At 39.6% G+C, this 20753-nt stretch overlaps 3 protein-coding genes across 6 annotated transcripts in view; 1 reads left to right on the top strand and 2 right to left on the bottom strand.

Annotated features, from left to right (window-relative positions):
* vps13c (vacuolar protein sorting 13 homolog C) overlaps positions 1–343 on the bottom strand; it is an 88103-nt gene extending 87760 nt beyond the window's left edge. For 2 of the 4 annotated variants that reach the window (XM_088003232.1, XM_088003233.1), the window contains exon 1: positions 125–337. In XM_088003232.1, coding sequence (XP_087859358.1) covers positions 125–224 — 100 coding nt within the window. In that variant the 5' untranslated portion in view covers positions 225–337. Of the gene's footprint in view, positions 1–124 lie in introns of all 4 variants that reach the window. The other 2 variants (XM_088003234.1, XM_088003235.1) reach the window with 2 other exon arrangements.
* Positions 344–4144: 3801 nt separating this feature from the next.
* On the bottom strand, positions 4145–8754 carry LOC148152635 (uncharacterized). The gene is made up of 4 exons (XM_088003568.1): positions 6756–8754; positions 4968–5153; positions 4378–4553; positions 4145–4156 (listed from the first exon to the last, which is right to left on the bottom strand). Exons 1-4 carry the CDS (start codon positions 7984–7986, stop codon positions 4145–4147), a joined length of 1605 nt encoding a protein of 534 aa, XP_087859694.1. The 5' UTR covers positions 7987–8754.
* Positions 8755–19715: 10961 nt separating this feature from the next.
* On the top strand, positions 19716–20473 carry agrp (agouti related neuropeptide). Its single transcript, XM_014978383.2, has 3 exons — positions 19716–19926; positions 20098–20195; positions 20285–20473. The coding sequence occupies exons 1-3, from the start codon at positions 19788–19790 to the stop codon at positions 20471–20473; spliced, it is 426 nt and encodes a 141-aa protein (XP_014833869.1). The 5' UTR covers positions 19716–19787.
* The last annotated feature ends 280 nt before the right edge of the window (positions 20474–20753 follow it).

Below are 20753 nucleotides of genomic sequence, written 5' to 3'. Positions count from 1 at the left end.
GAATTAAAGGCTGGACCAAAGTAGAAAAACAACCATCTGACTGGGTTATTAATAACATGCCGAATGCATGCAGTGAAGGGTAAAATTAAAGTGTTTCTCTGTTAGCTGAGCTAGCAGGACTCACCTCCCCAGATCCCGATCTTCAGCTGAGACTTGTCCAGGTTCTCCACGTAGTCCCCGATGAACCTGTTCAGGAGGTCGCTGACCAGAGACTCGAACACCATGGCTGGAAGTTGCTGACGGACCCGCCGAGGGTCGCGGGTTGTCTGCACCTGACTTCCGGGCTGCGAGGATCGACTCGATCTGGGATCTACAGGCGCTGTCTGCAGGTGTGTGTGTTTGTGTAAGATAGAGGCTGGTCAGTCAGGTGACGATGAGTCAGGAGGAACTGGGAGGATCTCCGCCATGTTTCTCACATGATAATTCATAAACACAAACAATTAATTTCAATCTGCACTCCATGATGATCACTGTACTACGGAAGCCTAAAGATGCCAAAAATACTCTGCTGTCACATTGGGGAAACTTTAATTTTTAAAACAATATAATACCATGTTAATATAATTGATATATGTATCATGTGTTGAGGAAAAAATGATTATTTTTAGTGTTTTATACAGTTTAATCTTTTTTGAACAAATTTCTTAATTTAGAACAGATTTAATGATTTAAAACCAAACTATTGATGGGTAAATATTCAACTTACAGGAAGGAAAATAGAGATCAAAAGGGAACTCCCACTGAGCTCCTGCTGTTATCAGAGGACAGGAGGCCATAAAATTAGCATCTTCAGGAAGGCAGCATCACTTGGATGAGCAGGAGAGAAGTTTGCTCGGTTCACGGAAGATCAAAAGTCTTCAAAACTAACATCTGGGACGGTGTAAACTGAATAAAACATAGAATGTTAAAACCACTAACATTTAATTTGTAAGACATTTTTCTTAGTTATTAATAGCATCCTCTGACTGAAAATAGTTTAATCGTAGTTATAGAATTACTAATTTGGTCATTGATGAATGTATTTTGAAATTGTATTATTTGCTACTATGTTGGAATGAAATGGAAAATTGTGTGAATGAAAATATTTTGTTTAGTATTAGAAAATTGCTCATGTTTATGGTGAAAGGGTTTTGGAAAATGATTGTGTTAATTTTTATACTCAGGATTGAATATTATATTTGATAGGTTAGAAAAAGGAATTTTACCCGTTCTGTTCTGTTCTGTTGATTTTATGTATTACTTCTGGTTTACCCCAGGACTCAATCTTTTGAGGTGCTGAATGCAGAAGAACAAAATTAGGTTTGTGGAGGTAACCTTTGCTTCAACTTTCTACAGGATTTTAAGTTTCTTCCTGAGGAATCTGAGTGGGGAGTGTAGTGGCGATTGTTTGTCAAACCAAACATCCAACAAAGTTCCAATAAGCCACTGAGACACTGGGGTCAAGTATTTTAACGCAGGCAAAGAAGGTTCAGGATCCAACTTGTAACTTGTTCTTCATGATTTATTTTGATATATTTGCAAAACAAACAATTACAGAGTTCAAACTTCCTTTGTTTTCTCTGCTACCTCCTTGCACTGGTAAAAACCATCGGCCCCTAATCCAAATGCCTGCTGGTCCTTTACCAGGCCCCTACATTTATAGAAAGCGGGCCAACCCGCATCACTTCCTGTTTACTCAAAAAATATATCAATAAGAAAAATAATAAAACAAAAAATAAATGAAATCAACAATTATTAACTTACAAATAAATTCTGTAAATAATACAAAAAATATACATTTAAGAACAAACTAACAAAATTCAAATGGATAAAGAATATAAACAATAAATAGCTCCAACACTCCGGCCCCTAATTGTGAATAATGTCACAATTACTTTAACAAGGAAAAGGAGCTATTCTCTCAAACGTGCTCTTGGTTCTTCAGGGTGATGCTTCCAGTAGCAAAAGAAGTTTGGTCACAGGTCTTTCCAAGACACTGGTCTTTGTTTGTAGTTGCACAGAACGCACCAAGCCTTTGGCATCCTGGTTTACACTCAAGACTTTGGCCATCATCCATGATCCTCTTGGAGCTGTAGAGTCTGCAATTAAGACAACATCTCCGGGAATGAGACATCTTTTAGTTCTTGTCCATTTCTGTCTTTCCTGCATCAGAGGTAAGTACTCAGAAAGCCATCTTTTCCAAAACAGCTCTGCCATGTATTGCACCTGTTTCCACCTTTTCCTGACATAAAGATCCCTTTGGTTGAACAGTCCTGGTGGCAAAACTGGTTTGGTTTTCAGCAACAACAAATGGTTGGGTGTGAGTGCCTCAAGATCATTTGAGTCATCTGAAACTTTGGTAATGGGTCTGTCGTTTAATATGGCTTCAACTTCACAAAAGATTGTTTGAAGTCCTTCATCATCTAAAACTTGTTCTTTAAGAACAGAGACTAAAATACTTTTTATGGAACGAATTAGGCGCTCCCAAACTCCACCTTGGTGAGAGGCTGCTGGGATGTTAAAGTTCCATTTGATGCCATCCTGCACAAAAGCATTTTGAATTTTAGCATGATTCAGCTCAGCCAAACTCTCCTTCAGCTCTCGATTTGCACCAACAAAATTTGTGGCATTATCAGATCTGATGGTGGAAACTGGGCCTCTTCTACAGATAAACCTGCGGACTGCGTTTATACAGGAATCTGTATCGAGGGTGTGTGCAATTTCCAGATGTACTGCACGGCTGGTGAAACAAGTGAACAGAACGCCATACCTTTTCAGGAGACTTCTTCCTCTTTTAACACTTACAGGACCAAAGTAATCCACTCCAACGTTTGTGAAAGGAGCGGTGGTTGGCAGAACCCTTTCTTCTGGCAGATCTGCCATCTTTTGTTCAACAAACTTTCCTCTGTTACGTCTGCAAACAACACAGTGAGAGATGATTTTTCTGGCAGCTGAGTTAGCATTTATGATCCAGTATTTTTGTCTTAATCTTGACAGCATATGAGCTCTTCCTGCATGTCCCAACTGTTGATGAATGTGGCGTAAAATCAGTGTAGACACATACATATCCTTTGTTAAAATTGCAGGGTGCTTTGCTTCAACAGGCATGGCTGTTTTATTCAACCTGCCACCCACTCTGAGGACCCCAGCATCCAATACTGGGTCAAGTTTGTATAGAGAACTTCTCTTGGAGACTGCGTTAAGGCCACTGGTGATTAAAGCCATTTCAGTTGTAAACTTCTGTTGTTGTGCAAACTGAATAATAGACAGTTCAGCCTTGGCCAAGTCTTCAGGAGTCAGATTTTCTTTCTTTAGAGTGGTCTTGAATCTCTCCATCTGCTTTTCTAGTTCTTTCTTTTGATTTTCTGGATCATTTTTATTCAGGTCTGCAGCAGCAAACTCTTTCCTTTTCTGTTGCAGCAACATCAGAATGTTTTTCAGCTTCAGAAACCAGGCAACAGAGGTTTTAAGCTTTGTCCAAGATGAAAAATAATGAACCAGATAGTTCGTAGCATTTTCTGATTCTTTCACAACAACACTTACTGTAAGATCCTTTTTGACCTCTGGGTCATCTGCAGGAATTGCATGGTGATCCACATCCAATTTAGGCCATTCCTCTTCTGGTCTGTGGAGAAATTCTGGCCCATTTATCCATCTCCTGCATCTGAGGAATTCCTCGGCTCTCATGCCTCTGGATGCATCATCTGCAGGATTCTCCTTGGAGGAAATATATCTCCATTGATTCACATCTGTTGCTTCTCGGATTACAGAGATTCTGTTTGCAACAAAGGTGTGAAATCTTCTGGTTTCACTGGAGATGTATTTTAGTACCGTTGTACTATCAGTCCAGAATACAGGTTTTTCCAACTGTATCTGCAGCTCCTTTTGCAGCAGTTTATTGACTCGGACGGCAAGAACAGCAGCTGTCAGTTCCAACCTGGGGATTGTCGTTTGCTTCATAGGTGCAACTCTTGCTTTTCCTAGAATAAAAGCAACATGTGAGATGTTATTCTTTTCCAGTTTTAAATATGACACTGTTCCATAACCGTTTTGACTTGCGTCAGAGAAATGATGGAGTTGTGCTTTGTCTGGGTTTCGGATGCAGCTTGGTTTGATGCAACGCTCCACTTTAAAACTGGATATCAGCTGGAGATCCTCCAGCCAATCAAACCACTTCCTAGACAGAGAATGGGGAATAACTTCATCCCATTTCAGATTTTGTTGACAAAGTTCTTGAAGCAACAGTTTAGCTGGAATACTGAAGGGAGCCAGGATTCCTAAGGGATCATACAAAGAGCTAACCACAGATAAAATGCCCCTTCTGGTCTGTGGGCGGTCCTGCACAGATGTTCTGAACCTGAACTCATCTGTTTCAATGCTCCACTGTAAACCCAGTACTCTCTCAACTGGAAGTTGATCTTTGTCCAAATCCAGATTCTTGATTTCTTTTGCTCTCCTTTCCTCTGGGATCGACATGAGCACTGTGCGACTGTTGCTGACCCATTTTGAAAGCTTGAATCCTCCTTTAGAGCAGAGGTCTGTCAGCCTCTTCACCATGTGCACTGCATCTTCTTCTGTGGGAACAGATTTTAAACAGTCATCCACATAAAAGTTATTTCTGATTGTATCAATCACTTCAGCTGGAAACTGTTGTGCGTTGTCATCAGCAGTTCTTTGCAGAGCATAGTTTGCACAGCTGGGAGAGGACACTGCTCCAAACAAATGAACCAACATCCTGAACTCCTGTGCAGGTTTTGATGTGTCGCCATGACGCCACCACAGGAAACGGAGAAAGTTGACATGTTTTTTAGAGACATAAACTTGGTGAAACATGGCATCGATGTCGGCCGTTAGTGCAACAGGCTCTTTTCTAAATCTGATGAGGACTCCAACCAGAGAGTTTGTGAGGTCGGGTCCCTGTAGAAGCTGACTGTTCAGTGATGCTCCTTTATAAGTTGATCCACAATCAAATACGACTCTCAACTTGCCTTTTGTGGGATGATGCACTCCATGATGAGGAATGTACCACAGTTGTCCATCATCTCTCTGTAGCTCCTCTGCTGGTACAGCCTCAGCATGTCCTTGTTGCAGCATGTTGTTCACACATGCAGTGTATTCCTCCTTGTACCGAGCATCCTTTTCAAATCTCCTCCTGAGGCTCTGGAGGCGCTGCTCTGCAACACAGATGTTATTAGGCAAGCTGGGACTTTCACTCCTGAAAGGTAAGTCAATATGACAATGACTTCCAACAAGTTTGGTCGAGTTATTAACAATGTTCATGAAATGCAGATCCTCTCTGGACATTTCAGTTTTTTCCTCTGATGATCTTTCATTAAACTCATGATTGTACTGTTTGACCAGCATTTCTTGGAGATGCTCAACAGAGATCCTGTTGGCTGTTACAGCAGTGCAAACATTTTTATTTTTGCTGTTGCTTCTAGTGCGCAGGGGACCATTTATGACCCAACCAACTTTAGTTTTTACAGCATAAGGCCCACCATCCACACTGTTTATCACCTCCCAGGGCTCTAAAACATTTGAAGCATCAGTTCCTATCAGTAGCTCCACATCTGCATTGATGTTATGAAGCTTAACAGATTTAAGATGAGGCCACTGATCAATGTCTTTCTGCTGGGGAATATTCAATGTAGAAACTGGCATGGTACTTTGAGTCAAAACATCTGGCAGCTCTATGAAGTCATTTGTTTTCAGACCAGAGACTTCCAAACCAGACAAAACTTGTACATCAACGATCTTATTTTGACTCATTGTTCTTAGCAGAATATTTGTCCTTTTGCCCTTTAAGTTCAGACTTTTTGCCAGAGTTTCTGTACAGAATGTACCTGAACTTCCTGGATCAAGAAATGCATAAGTTTGTACAACTTTGTTGCTCTTTTGACTTTTAACTTTAACTGCAACAATAGAAAAAATGGCATCGTCATCATGACCGGCCCCAATATGCCCACATGTCTGAGTGGTTGCAGTTGAGAAGTTGACGTGAGACCTTGTTGTCTGTTGAATTTGTTCTGAAGAGGCTCCTGGCTCCTTTAGCTCTATGTGAAGAACCCCTGGATGCTTTTGGTGACACACGTTACAATCTAAACGACTCCTGCAGTCTTTGCTTGTGTGACCAATCTTCAGACAACCGAAACAAATCCCCCTTTGTTTAATGAAGGTCAACTTGTCCCGATGCATTTTAGCTTTAAACTGCATACAGTTTTCCAATAGATGATTTCTTTGTGAACAAAACAAGCAGCTGTGAAGAGCAGTAGACTTGGTCTTGTTTTCAGTTGAGGGAGTTCTGGCTTCTGGGATTGTGTTGACATTAGTGGCAAAACTGCTTCCTTTTTTCCTTTGCTTGTTGGAACTTGAAACTTTAGAGTTGCTCCCAGTTGGTGGGTCTTGGATGTTGCCAAACACTGGATCTGATGCTACTTTTACTTCTTTTATTATAAAAGCAACCAGATCAGTGAACAGTGCTCGGTGGCCATTTTGCTCCTGCAGCTCATAAGCAGTAACTCTCCATTTTTCCCTCAGTTTATATGGGAGTTTCATAACAATTGTTCTCATATTTAAAGGTAAATCCAACTCTCTCATGTAAACAATTTGTTGTGTTAGATTTGAACATCCTTGAAGGAAAAGAGAGAATAATTGAAGACTTTTCACATCATCACCTTTAATTGGTGTCCAACTCATAATCTTCTCCATATATGCAGAAGCAATTTTATTTTCATTTCCAAAATGTTCTTCGAGAAGATCTTTGGCCTTGGAATAACCTTGATCAGGAGGTAAGTGCTGACAACTATGCACCAGATCTTTAGGCTGCCCCCTAGTGAACTGCTCTAAAAAGTGCAAACAGTCGCTCCAGTTGTCAGTTTTAACTTCCACTCCGTTCTCAAAGGCGTTCATAAATGATCTGTACTGCAGGGGGTCCCCATCAAACACAGGGATGTTTCTGGATGGGAGAACAGACGATAAGTTTTGTTTTACAAGTAAGGCAGTGATGTCATTTTGTCTTTGCATGATGTTCACAATATCATTCTGACAGTTCTCAGAGATAGAAGGAGATTGAAATTGTGTTTGCTGTGTTGCTTGAGTTGAAGAATCAACTTTTACTCTCAGACGATCCATTTGAAGTGGTTTCTGCCTTTGTTTAGGTCTGACGACAGGACAGTCGGATGAAGAAGCTGCTCTTTCTTTCGGAACAAACTCATCAGCGCGAGGATTTAGCAGGGACATGTCCTTTACTTGGGCTCTTTCAAAATAAGAGTTCATTCCATCGGATCGTTTAGAGCCAGCAACTGAATTTATTTTTAAGACATTAAGTTTTGCATTGGTTGCTGCCAACTCTGTTTCCAAGTCTAATTTTTCCTTTTCTTGTCTCAGTTTTTCTTCTTGAGCTTCAATCAGATGTTTTTTGTTCAACGCAGCGAATCTCTCCATGAGCGCTGCCTTTTCAGCCGCAGCTTTAATGCGAGCAGAAGAGGTGGATGAAGTCCGAGACTCCTGTGAAGATGTTTTTGAACGTGGTTTTACACTTGAAATATTAGAGACACTGTCTTCAGGATTTATTTCATCCAGATCCGCAACAACCTGATCATCAACATTAATTTTCTGTTCAGTATATGGATCTCCTGCTTCATGCAACCAACCCTTTACATTGTCCATAAAATCAGAGAATGTCGTCACCTTCGACTGAAAATACACAGTTTGCCTTTTCACTTCTTCTTCTGGTAACGACAAACTTAAAAATGATTCATGTAAATCAGTTGCATCTTGATAGCATTTAATAAACTTGGCAAAGTTAGAAGACACTTCCGGAACATTTTCTCGTGACGTCATTAATGCGGAGATTTTCTCCATAAATTTTGAAGCTTGTTTGCACTTTAAACTTCGTTTTTCTTGACATGTTTTGATGTAAAACTCCAAACCCTTTTGTGTGAATTTGATGGTTCTTTTCTCTTGTGACATCTCGGTGTCATTCTCTTTGCTCTTTACATCAGACATTTTTAGCGATTCTTTGAATTATTTCACACATTTAAAGGCGGCATAATCCAGGAATCCACAAAGCACAAACGTGTCTCTTTATTTAAAGAGGTTGATTCTTGTGAACAAACATTTCCATGATGGGCGTCGGCTCACGTCTGGATCCAATTAGGCGTCAACTTGTCACATCAAACTCATCTCATCAGTCTTTGCAGTGAAATAATGTCTTTAAACTCCAGTAGTTTCACCGTTTTCCTTTACGGCTTGAACAATATTGCCACGTACCAGTTTAATGAATGAGTGACGTGTCAATCCAGGCTTGACGCAGCAGTCGCTTGATTTCATCAAAGACGATCCAAAACCTTTTGTTTGATGATGATCCTTGAAATCCTTGAAATCCTTAAATCCAGCGTGTCAATTGATGACGAATTGTTCCTTTTAGTCCACGGGCTGGTTCCTTACTTGATCCATAGAGATGGCTTTACTTGATCCATGGGGAGGTTTTTACTGATGTAGTGGCGATTGTTTGTCAAACCAAACATCCAACAAAGTTCCAATAAGCCACTGAGACACTGGGGTCAAGTATTTTAACGCAGGCAAAGAAGGTTCAGGATCCAACTTGTAACTTGTTCTTCATGATTTATTTTGATATATTTGCAAAACAAACAATTACAGAGTTCAAACTTCCTTTGTTTTCTCTGCTACCTCCTTGCACTGGTAAAAACCATCGGCCCCTAATCCAAATGCCTGCTGGTCCTTTACCAGGCCCCTACATTTATAGAAAGTGGACCAACCCGCATCACTTCCTGTTTACTCAAAAAATATATCAATAAGAAAAATAATAAAACAAAAAATAAATGAAATCAACAATTATTAACTTACAAATAAATTCTGTAAATAATACAAAAAATATACATTTAAGAACAAACTAACAAAATTCAAATGGATAAAGAATATAAACAATAAATAGCTCCAACAGGGAGAAAAGCGGAAGAGATTCCAGATTTCACAGCTATCTGTGAAATATCCTTCTCTGTTTCTCTTTGCCCAGATGGCCTTAAAATCACAGGAGTTCAGGAGAAACTCTGCTCTCCTTTTGTTAAACAAAGGGGACAAAATGGCTTTTGATCGTGGAAGCAAATTGTAAGGAGGTTCTAACTTTTAAGAAGGTCCATGACAGCTCCCAGTTGGTCAAGCAGAGGTACGCCTTATTTGAATATATTAAAGAGGAAAAACACACCTTTACTATAAAAGTTTCTACACAGGAGTAACAAATCAGATTTGTTCTTGCAATTCTCCAAAGACGTCTTTGCTTTTTGTTTGTCGTTTCCATCTTTTGTCTTTTTCCTCTTTCAGGTAAATTAATGTGTTGTTTGTGATCTGAGTTTTCTCATGTTGTGTGATGTACTTTTCTGGTGATAGTATGCATCAGTCTTGAATAAATGCTGATTATTGTGACGCTGTCATTTCTGTGTGGCTTTTGTTTCCACGCATGGAATCATTGAATCCGGGAGCACAAGAGAATATAATGAGCCAGAAGTTAATTATTTTATTCTCTTAGCACATGCTCTAACAAAAACCGTCATGTTACCACAGTATAATATTCTTATTGTAGTGACATGATCAACAAACAAAAACATTAAGTTTTCATCTTTTTATGTCATCCAGCTCAATTTTTATTTGGTCTATGTGTCACCTCTAGGCTTCCGTACATTTTAGCTGGACATGCCAAAGCAGGGGTCTCAAACTTAGTTTACCAGGGGGCCACTGGACGCGGAGTCTGGGTGAGGCTGGGCTGCATAAAGGAGTCCACAAAAAAACATTTAAAAAATATTCTCAAATGTCATCAACATTTAATTATTTCTCAAATACATGAACTGCAGGCTTTGGCTTTGACAAAGACATGATGAGGGTGTGAGAAAATTTAGGGTGCGTTCACACTGCACCCTGACGTGACCCAATTCTGGGGCCATTCACACTTCCAAATAGATGTGACCTGAATGCGTTCTGCAGTGTGAACGGGCAAACGACCTGAAAGTGTCCCGCATGCGCAGTAGAGGGCGCCATAGCGGCAGCGTTCTCAGTGTTCTGCCAACTGCCATAGAGAAGAAGAAGTGCTCATTGTTTGCGGAAGTAAACATGGAGGCTAACGGTGGCATAGACATAATATAAGGATAGACCCTCATGGACCGCTCTCGCCTATTGTCGCTGACGAGATTTAGGGCGGCCATCTTGGAGCGGTCCACCACTCCACTCAGCGTTATGTGTTTAGCAGCACAATGACGTATCAGCGGATTTAATCGATCATAACACACTTTTTGTTACTGTAAACCATATTCAAACATCTATCAAAGCTACATTTATAAATAATTGTATTTTTTAAGTATGTTTTTAATACATAGTTCATCATATTTAAATATGCTTAGTGGCTATAACAATAGAATAGGAATGGAATATTCTGATATCTTTACCACCTGTGTAAACTTTGCTGGTGAATGTTATAACACATAATATAAGTTTTATAATATGTGTTATATTGTTTCATTTCTAATATAGGCCCTTGTGTCAGATAATCTAAGTCAATGTTAGAGAATAATTAGTTTTTTTAGATTAACAGAATCTCAGTTAGCCTTCATAGCGGGGCTGAACCCGTATCACACCAAGCACTGTAGCTAATATTAGCTGGTATCTCGCCGGTGGACATAAATACAGTAAAGTAATATTCTAATCACAATATATACACAATAATATGTCCATCTTACTTGTGAAATGTTGTCTGTGGAGCCCTCACATCAATAATCCATCGACCAGAACAACAATATCCCTCAGTGCTGAGGCATCTTCTGCTGTTTTGGTTGAGCAAAGTAGGAGGGACGACCGCTCCAAGATGGCCGCCGGATTTCCTGCGCCGGAGCGGCCAATGCTGGGTCTACTCTTATATTATGTCTATGGCTACATTAGTCCATTTTCAAGAAGACTGGATTCCAGGCTGAAGGAGCATCACACTGAAAGCTTGCTTCCATTTTTCAGTTCGGAAACGTGGAACATGCAAAAGAAAAATGTTGTTAGAGCGTAAAGAATGAGAATTAACAGATCTATGTAAAAGAGTTGAAGTATGCTGGACCAAGCCAAGTAGAGGTTTATAAATCAGGATCATCAGGTGATTGTTTCTACGCTTAAAGGAGCTTTGCATTCAGCTCACAGTGATAAACAGTATTTAGTGACTGAAGGCATTTGGTCAAAGCATTCATATATAAAACATCTCCATAATCCAGGAGTGGCAGGAATGTTGCAGCTACCAATTTACTTCCAGCTTTAAGAGAAAAACCAGAACCATTTGGTAATAAAACCCAATCTTCATTTTCATTGTTCGTAACAAATTTACTCTGTGATTTTTAAAAAAGCTCTTTATCTGAAATAAAGCCAAGATATTTATAATTATTGACAAACCCAATCTGTGTTCCTGCAGCAGTTGGAAGCTGTAGATGGATCTCTGGTAGTTTTCTAGAGTGTGAAAATAACCATTGCTTTTGTCTTATACACATTCAGAACCAACTTCAGAGTTTGTAACCGGGTTTGAACTACATTAAAAGCAAAACCTGTATGGCCTGAGAAAGTGGTGAAGAACAGCAGTAAATCACTAATCATCTGCATAAAAATGATAAAAAGCATTGGACAGATTTTCACACAAGCTATTTATATAAATGGAGAATAAAAGTGGCCAAGAACTGAGCCCTGTGGGACACCGTTTAAAATGGTACCAATAGAAGAAGTGAAGCCGGCCAACTGGACTCTGGGTTCTGATCGACAGGTATCAGCTGCCCACATGGTGGTTTGATGTGAGAGAACAATCCTGTGTGTCAGTTAAAAGCTGTGATTTACTGAGTCTTTGATAAATCAACAAACGGAGCAACACAAAGCTTTTTGTTAAAGAGCCTGAAGAAGATCATTAATAAAGTAGCAGTAACAGTGCTATGTTTTTCCTAAAACCAAACTGGACATTTTGTAAAACACAATTTGAATCTAAAAAAATCTTCAACTGACCTGCAACTAATTTTTAAAGAGTTTTTGCTGGGATACACAGTTTAGAAACTGGTCTGTAATTGTTACTCTGTGACGTTTCTCCACTCTTGAAAAGAGGCAAAACAAATTCTGATTTCCAGACACTAGAGATTTTATTAGAGATTAGACCTAGATTAAAATATGAGACAATGGCTCTGCTATAAACTCTGCAGCTAATTTTAGAAATAAAGGATCCAGGTTTTCTGGCCCTGCCGATTTTTTGGTGTCTGTTTTTCAATTCTCTGAGAACCTGAGCTGTACAAACAGGGGAAAATCAAAAGTGGTGAATTACAATCATTATTCAAAATCTGCTCATCAGTATTGACATTTAGGCCGAATGAATTTAAATCATCAAGTAGAGAGCCTACAGAAATAAAATGTTTGTTAAAATAATTTAAAATTTCTAATTTATCAGACACCATTTTACTTTTATTCCAAACAAAATCTGGAAAGTCCCTCAGTGGCGCCTGATCAGCAGCTGATTTCACTGCTCTCCAACATTTCTTTGGATCATTTGAATTTTTTGTCATCTCGGCAAGGAAATAGTCTGAGTTTGCTTTAATTAATAAAGTACATTTATTCCACAGTTTCCTAAAAGAAAGCCAGCTCTGAAATTTAAAGAATCAGACAGTTTCTAAGCCATCTGAAGATGCTGTCAGCCAGTCTAGATTTAAATCTCCTAACAAAATTAATTCATTTTTATTTAGGTTGCCTAGATATTTGGACAAATTAGGGAGAGCATCACAGACAGCAGCAGGTCGATAACAGCCTATAACTGTGACATGCTGAGCCTTAGTGAACTCAGTTTTCAAATCTAGTAACTCAAATTGTTTTTGAATGGATACAGAAGATATAAGTGTAACATGGAAGATTTTCTTCAAATGCCCTCTAAAATGTTTGTCTAGTTTTGACCCTGCTTGGATTAGAGAAAAATCTAAAATAAGTTTAAAATAACAGTGGGAACCCAAATGATGGAAAATTAGCTTTTAGTGTCCCAGAAGTCTCATTTCTGCTAACTTCAGTATGGCAGCCATCTTGTTTCCAGAGAGAAAAGGTTTTCTCATTCAGCTGTTACGTCCACCAGGCTCGTTTTATGGGGTAACATTAAAAGGAGACCACACAAGGATTTAGTAACTTAATGAAAATAGAATGTATTAAATTATAATAAAGAAATAACCCTGGAAAAAAGAATACCTGAAATGAGAAACCAAAATAGATTAAAGGAAAACCTATAAGTGACCAGAAATAAGCAAATGCTAAACAAACCTCACAAATCTCAACCAAAAGATACAAACCAAACCAAATGGGGGTCTGAGGAGAGAGAAGGAAAAAGCCTCCTGACTGCTGCATGGCTGGCAGCTTTAAAGCTGCAGAGCAACAATCAGGGCAACAGCATCACCTGCAGAGACCCACTGAAGCCGTAACACAGCTGTTCCAGACTTTATTATTATTTATTTTTTATCAGGTTTTTGACTTTTGGCCTGTTGACCTCTTCCTGTTACTATGACAACAGTCCAGCCACTTCCGACAGGAAGGGAACAAAGTAAACATGTGCATTAAGCTGGTTTCCATAATCAGCGGCTGATTAAACCTGCGCCGCCTGCAGCTCCCGCGTCTCGCCTCGTCAGTGCTGAGTGCAGCTGTGATGTCATCAGCATGTCATTCTTCAGAGAATCAGCGCCATGTTTGCAGATGGCAACTAATGAGCTGCAGGAAGCAGCAGATTGGCAGTAATGGAGGGAGCAGCCGAGCTAATGTTCTCCAATCACAGCAACAGAGAGAGAGATTACTGGCTGTAATGAGCGCGCTCAGTCCGAACCGCCATCCTCACAACACACAGATCAGCTGACAGGACGACATGTGACTCCTCACAATGAAGCACATTCACATCCCCACATGTTCTAACCCAGAAACAAGAACCAGTCCGGCCTGCTGTGGGGTTCTGGTCCAAACTGACATGAACTGATTCCTGGGTTTAGAAGCTGGACTGGATACAAATCCTGGGTTCCTTTCAGTCAGAGAAGAAAGTAAAGCCAGATTTCATCAGCTGGAAAACTCAAAAAGCAGCTTCATCAGTTCTAGATTTGGCTGCAATGAACTGGACCAGAACTCTGGACCAGAACTCATCCCTTCACCTGTTGCTGCATCAACATTTTCTAACTGGTTTTTAATTATCTCACTGACTGGCAGTCATTTATCATTATTGATATTTATTGGTATTATTACCAAAGAGTTGAAGCCATTTAACCCTAAAACAGTCCAGATTATCCAGAATCCAGAATCTGGGCTGTCTGGCTGGTTCTGAAGAGTCCCAATTGAAAACTGAGATTTTGTTTTTTACTTCCAGGTCAGTTTCTGCTCTGCAGAACCAGATTCTGGAGAAAACAGAATTCAACTTCTATGCACCACAAGTCTAAAACAAACTTTCTGAAAACTGCAAAACAGCTGAAACCCTGAGTGTGTTTAAATCTGACACCATCATTTCTGCTGCTTCTATTTTGCTACTGTAATATTTTATGTTTTCATAAAGCATCCGACTTCTCTTCCATTGTTTATACCTTATCTTGATTGTCTTCATGTCTGGAATTGTTTTAGTTTTCTTAAGTGATTATAGCACTGACAGCAGACTGTTAAAAAAAAACTTGATTTGATTTGAAAATGCATCCATCCCTTTGTGTCAGAAATATACAGAAATGTAAAATAATTCCTGTTCATTAATGCAGACACATCTCATTATTCAATTTAAAACCTAACCATGAAAGCTAACCATGAAAGCTAACCATGAACGCTAACAATGAAAGCTAACTGGGAAAAATAATCATGAAAGCTAACAATGAATGCTAATGTGAAAGCTAACAGTGAATCCTAACCATGAAAGCTAACAGTGAAAGCTAACAATGGAAGCTAACTGGGAAAATAATCATGAAAGCTAACAATGAATGCTAATGTGAAAGCTAACAGTGAAAGCTAACTGGGAAAATAATCATGAAAGCTAACAATGAATGCTAATGTGAAAGCTAACAGTGAAACCTAACCATGAAAGCTAACGTGAAAGCTAACTGTGAAAAATAACCATGAAAGCTAACAATCAAAGTTAGCCGTTAAAGCTAACAATGAAAGCTAATCGTGAAAGCTAACAAAGTTAGCCGTTAAAGCTAACAATGAAAGCTAACCATCATTTACTGAGAAGGAAGAGCCTCGCGGTTTGGGTTTTGAGTGGATGTTGGGTTGTTGCTCATGTTGACATTAAGCTCTTTATTTCTTGTATCTTTCTTGTTATAATCTTCTGATTGGTTTGTTTTAGTTCTGGTCTTTGTTTTAGAGTCAGCACATCCCGTTCTGACTCTTCAAGCCAGACAGAACCAAGCCTGGACCTGGACCGGTTCTGTTGCTGAAGTTCTAGTAAAATTCCTCTGATTTAGCTAACTGGGAAGAATAACTAAAGGCTTTTTATAAGGCTGAAGAACTCATCTTAACTCCTGTCAGTAATGTTTAAGACTTTGTGACGATTCACAGGGCGACGCCCCCAGCTGGTCATGTGACCTCTTCCTGTTGATGGGCCTTAAATCACCTTCACTTCCTCCAGAGGCAGAAACGCAGCGGCCGCCTCAGCCACAAGGTGAGTTCATCATCCTTCTCTTTTCTATTAGGGTCCACTGAGATGATGATGATGATGATGATGATGATGATGATGATGATGATGATGATGATGATGATGATCAGGTGAAACACTGAAGGAAATTGTTGCTTCCATCATAATTTTTATTCTGGCTGATATTTAAGATGAAGAATTGTTTGATTCTACACAGTGAAAATTTTAGTCATCCATTAATAATAATAATAATAATAATAATAATAATAATAATTATAATTATTATAATGTGGATATATCAATCAGAATAAAGCAAAATTTATCTGCAAAATTTTTCTCAGTCTATTTTATAAACTGGGTTAGGGTTAAATAGACTGAACTGATGGATCTGCAGTGTGATTGAAATAATAAAGAAAAATGCAATAATTACAATTTTTTTACCCTGAGAAAAAATTAATAGTAATTATAAAAAGGGAAAAATATTGTTATAAAAATCAACAAAAAGCATGCATAAAAAATAAACAATACAACAAATTAACTAATTTTCTATTATAATATATGAAAATATTGCCTTTTATTTTTACTATAAAACTTGGCAAATGGCGAATAAATGTAATAAGTTTTAAGTCATTTCCATAACGGTAGGAATGTTACAAATAAAAACTATATTATCTATAACTATCATCTGATCATGATAGTTAGCTCCTGCTAAAAAGATTATCGATGTAAATCTGAAGATTAAATTTTTCGTCTTTGTTGTCCCTAACAAATTATTTCAAGTTTCCAAACACCTAACCTAGACAGCTGGCTAGCTTAGGTGGCGCATCGCGCCTTGCGGCTTGAATCGTGGCGTCACCAAGATCTGCTCCATGATTGTTTTAATGTCAGAGAGCCGACTATCCAACGCACGTCATGCAGGGCCGTGCAGAGGCCACTAAAGGGCAGGTGCTCAAAAAGAAAAAGGGCCCATCTAACCACTTTCTAGGACAGAATATGAACAAAGCCTCTCAGCTTTCAGAGTTTAATAAACAATGATAAATTACAAAATTGTGACATATACAATCAAAGCTAAGGTAAATCTCTATACAGATCATACAACTATCCATATGTAAGATATTTTATTAGTAATTTCTTTCTGCAGGTCTATTTTGTTATAGGAAAGTATTGAAATATTCAAACCTGCAATTTAGCAAGATATGTAAATCAGAGCTGGAGGTTTAGCTCTGATTTACATATTTAGTCTTTACAGAATTACACTATTAAAAATATAAACAAGGCCCAATGCAGCCTTTTAGTGACTGTAATCTATAAAACAGAGCTGCCTGTTTGCTGCAGTGGAGATGAAGATGGTCCATCCAGGAAAGCAGAGCTGCATCAAACTAACGTGGAGCTGCAGAAAAAAGAAAAAACAAAAGCAAAAATTGAATTGTTAATGCATGTCACTATGGGAAAAGCCTACTGAGTTTAGCTAAAAAAACTTTTTTAAAAATTAAAATCACACATTTGTCTCATGAAGTGAAAAAATTATTTGCAAAACAAACTTATTTGTGCATGTCATAAATCTTTTCTTGCTATTCCAAGTTTTTGTTTGACTCAAAGTTTTGCTTGTGATTCTCACATGACGTCGTGGGCGGGGCCTAAAATCACAACAAAAGATTCCTGATGCGTGCAAATAAAAGTTTATGTTTGGCAAATAACTTTTTAAGTTCACAAGACAAAAATTAGTTATTTTAAAAAAAGTTTTTTAAACAAAATGTTTTTTAAAAAAAAAATAAATCATTACAATTCCAAAAGTTTTGATTACAATTTTATTTTACTTAACTGAGGTTAGGGTTAGGGGGTAAGGGTTAGTTTATTTTTTCATTGAATAATTGGGGGAAAAAAAAATAACTTCATACTCTGCGAACCCTAAACTTAAGTCTGGGTTGAGTTTTTTCACCTTCATTAATGACTTTTATTACATACATTATATCTATCATGGTAATTCAGGGTGAATTATTTTTAATTCTAAATGAATATGGTCTATTTTTTAAGTGTTATTCTCCTTCAAGATACATGGTAACACTTTATTTGAAGGGGGTGAATAAGACTGACATAACACCTGTCATGAACATGAATAAGCCTTCATGAATATTTATGACTGTTGTCATAAAGCGTCATTCGGTAAATTATGACACTTTTAATACAAAGTTGACATTATTCAAAGTGTCTTTGTGACAACTTGACATTAACCAGGAAATCATTACTGTTTAAACTTTACCTTTAATAACATAAAGATACCTGATTTTTAAAGTGCAATCATTAATACTTTTATAACAAATTTATATCAGTAATGATTTATTGGTTAATGTCAAGTTGTCATAACAAAGACATTTTAATAATGTCAACTTTGTATTAAAAGTGTCATAATTTACCGAATGACGCTTTATGACAACAGTCATAAATATTCATGAAGGCTTATTCATGTTTATGACAGGTGTTATGTCAGTCTTATTCACCCCCCTTCAAATAAAGTGTTACCAGGTACATTTACCCAACGCCAGAATAAATGTACATTATGCAGCAACGGAAATTAGACATAAATCCATTATGGAGATGATTGGTTTGGGACGGGCGATGTTCCCCTATTGCATAATCAGTACTGAAGAATGACTGATATCATTAACATACAGGGAAGAAGCTTTCAGTTATCTAGCTTTGCTAGCAGAGTCGTAGCTAGCAGCTAGCTAATAGCACAACAACAACAGCCTGATGTCTGTATGATAGAAACACTGAATGATAGATCAGAACAGTTTCTCCTCACCTGGCTGTCTCCTCCCCTCAGTAGTTCTTCAGAGAAAGGCAGACAGAGGCCTGTCAGTGTCTGTTGTATCTCATTACCTCTCTGCTTAAACCGCTGAAGCAGAAACGAGACTTCAACGTTTTCCGTCATCTGACAAGCAGCAGGTCTGCTCCACTTTATTCACCAAAACGTTTTAATTCACCAAAAACTGATCTGTAATCTGGATCGTTCGCTACGTTCAGCTCCAGTTAGCCGCCTTATCTCACTGCGGAGAGGCAACTGGGTCACGGGCAAAAGGTCAAAGGTAACAAGGTGACTGCAGGGCTTATTATGTTGTACAAAAAACCCCCAACAAAAAACAAATAATTTTAGTACATGTTATTATGCGTCAGAAGAGGGCTTAGGAAATAATAATACCAAAAATTAAATAAATAAATAAATAAAATAGACCAAAAGGACACTTGGGGGCAAGGAGCAAAAGGGGCAGATGCTCAAGCCCCCCCAGCGCCCCCTCTGGACGTGCTTAACCCATACGCCCTTCCTCCAAAGCTATATCATTCCATGCCACCGTAGCCATGGGGGATGTGTCCAACCCTCACCCTTCCGGATCCAGAGATCCCCCAACACACCGCAGTCGATGGCCTGGCATGCAGAGTCCCTACGTTCCACCAGTCAGGTGGGTGGGACCCAAAGCGATCACCCAGTGGGTGTCCCGGCGCCACTGGGGAGGTTGTCGACGCTGCCACACAAGCTCAACCACAAACATGCAGGCAACCAATCAAATCTGCACTTTACAGAAAGTTCAGCAGAACCACAGACCCACCAGAACCTTTTCAGATTCATCCAGAGTAACTGAGATCCAGTGAATGAAAAAGCAGAAAATGATATTTGGAGTGTTTTCATTTATGAAAAGTTTCTGTTTTACTTCTGAAGGACAAGCAGAGCTGCAGCCAGTCAGTCTAAATAAATATAACTATGCAGCTCATATTAATTTGTATTTTTGATCTAGCTGTGCTGTTTAATAATGTTGGTATCTTTAAATATGCTGGTATTTTATTAAATAGTGTTCTGTAGTTTTAGCTAAAGTTAAAATCCAACTTGGGACAAGAACAGCTAGAAACAACATCAGCTGCTCTTTATGTAATTGTTCTAATTCAGTTGTTCCTATAAAAATAAAGTCATGATTATAATTACTGTTATTTGCTTGAATTTAAGGCTACCATGTTGGATTGTTTAACGTGCCTCAGATTCTTTAGATTTCCTAACAGGAAGACAAAACAGCTTCTGTTTCCTGTTTCCTCCTTTCAGAAGCTCTTGTTGGAGCAGCCGAGGATTGTGGGAGTTGTAGTGCAGATTTTTCTTCTTGTGTTTGGTGACGGCAGCAGGATGTTCGGCATGCTGATGCTCTGCTGCGCCTCCTCGGGTCTGCTGCGGCCTGCAGCCTCCCTGGTCCACGGAGGAATCCGGCTGGACGACACCCCGGCAGCTGCCATCCGCCCCGACGCCGCCTACCTGGCTGACATCGGTCGGTGACAGACGTCCAATCAGAGAGCTCGAATGCCCCCCTCCAGAATTGTTGGTGTTCATGGTTGCAGTTTCAACCTGGAGCTTTGCAGAGCAGATTCGTGTAGAAAACATCTAACCAGACGTTGAACTGTTTCAGGTACTGAGCAGTTTGTCCTTCCTGTGTCTGCAGATAGAGGCCACGCCCCCAGCCCTCTTCAAGATGGCGGTCTCCTTCCTGTGGACTCAGAGGAAGACCGCTTGCTGATGGAAGCGGGCTCCAACAATGAGGTGCAGGACTGTCCTCTGCAGCAGGTCTGCAGCTATTTGTAATTTTGCACCAAATTGACCCAACTGTGGGTATTTCCCTTGTCCTGCAGGACTCGTCTGCGCTGCAGCTGCAAGGCAGAGCCGTGCGTTCGCCTCGCCGCTGCATCCCTCACCAGCAGTTCTGCCTGGGTTACTCACTGCCCTGCTGCGACCCCTGTGACACCTGCTACTGCCGCTTCTACAACGCCATCTGCTACTGCCGCCCGGTGGGCCACACCTGTCCACAGAGACCCACCTGAACCACAGACCCACCTGTCCACAGAGACCCACCTGAACCAGAGACCCACCTGAACCACAGACCCACCTGTCCACAGAGACCCACCTGAACCACAGACCCACCTGTCCACAGAGACCCACCTGTCCACAGAGACCCACCTGAACCACAGACCCACCTGTCCACAGAGACCCACCTGTCCACAGAGACCCACCTGAACCACAGACCCACCTGTCCACAGAGACCCACCTGAACCACAGACCCACCTGTCCACAGAGACCCACCTGAACCACAGACCCACCAGA

The sequence above is a fragment of the Poecilia mexicana genome, unplaced genomic scaffold (genome assembly GCF_051168715.1).
Source record: "Poecilia mexicana isolate PSO_F unplaced genomic scaffold, ASM5116871v1 scaffold_23, whole genome shotgun sequence".
Taxonomy (NCBI): domain Eukaryota; kingdom Metazoa; phylum Chordata; class Actinopteri; order Cyprinodontiformes; family Poeciliidae; genus Poecilia; species Poecilia mexicana.
This window is presented reverse-complemented; position numbering and strand designations above follow the sequence as displayed.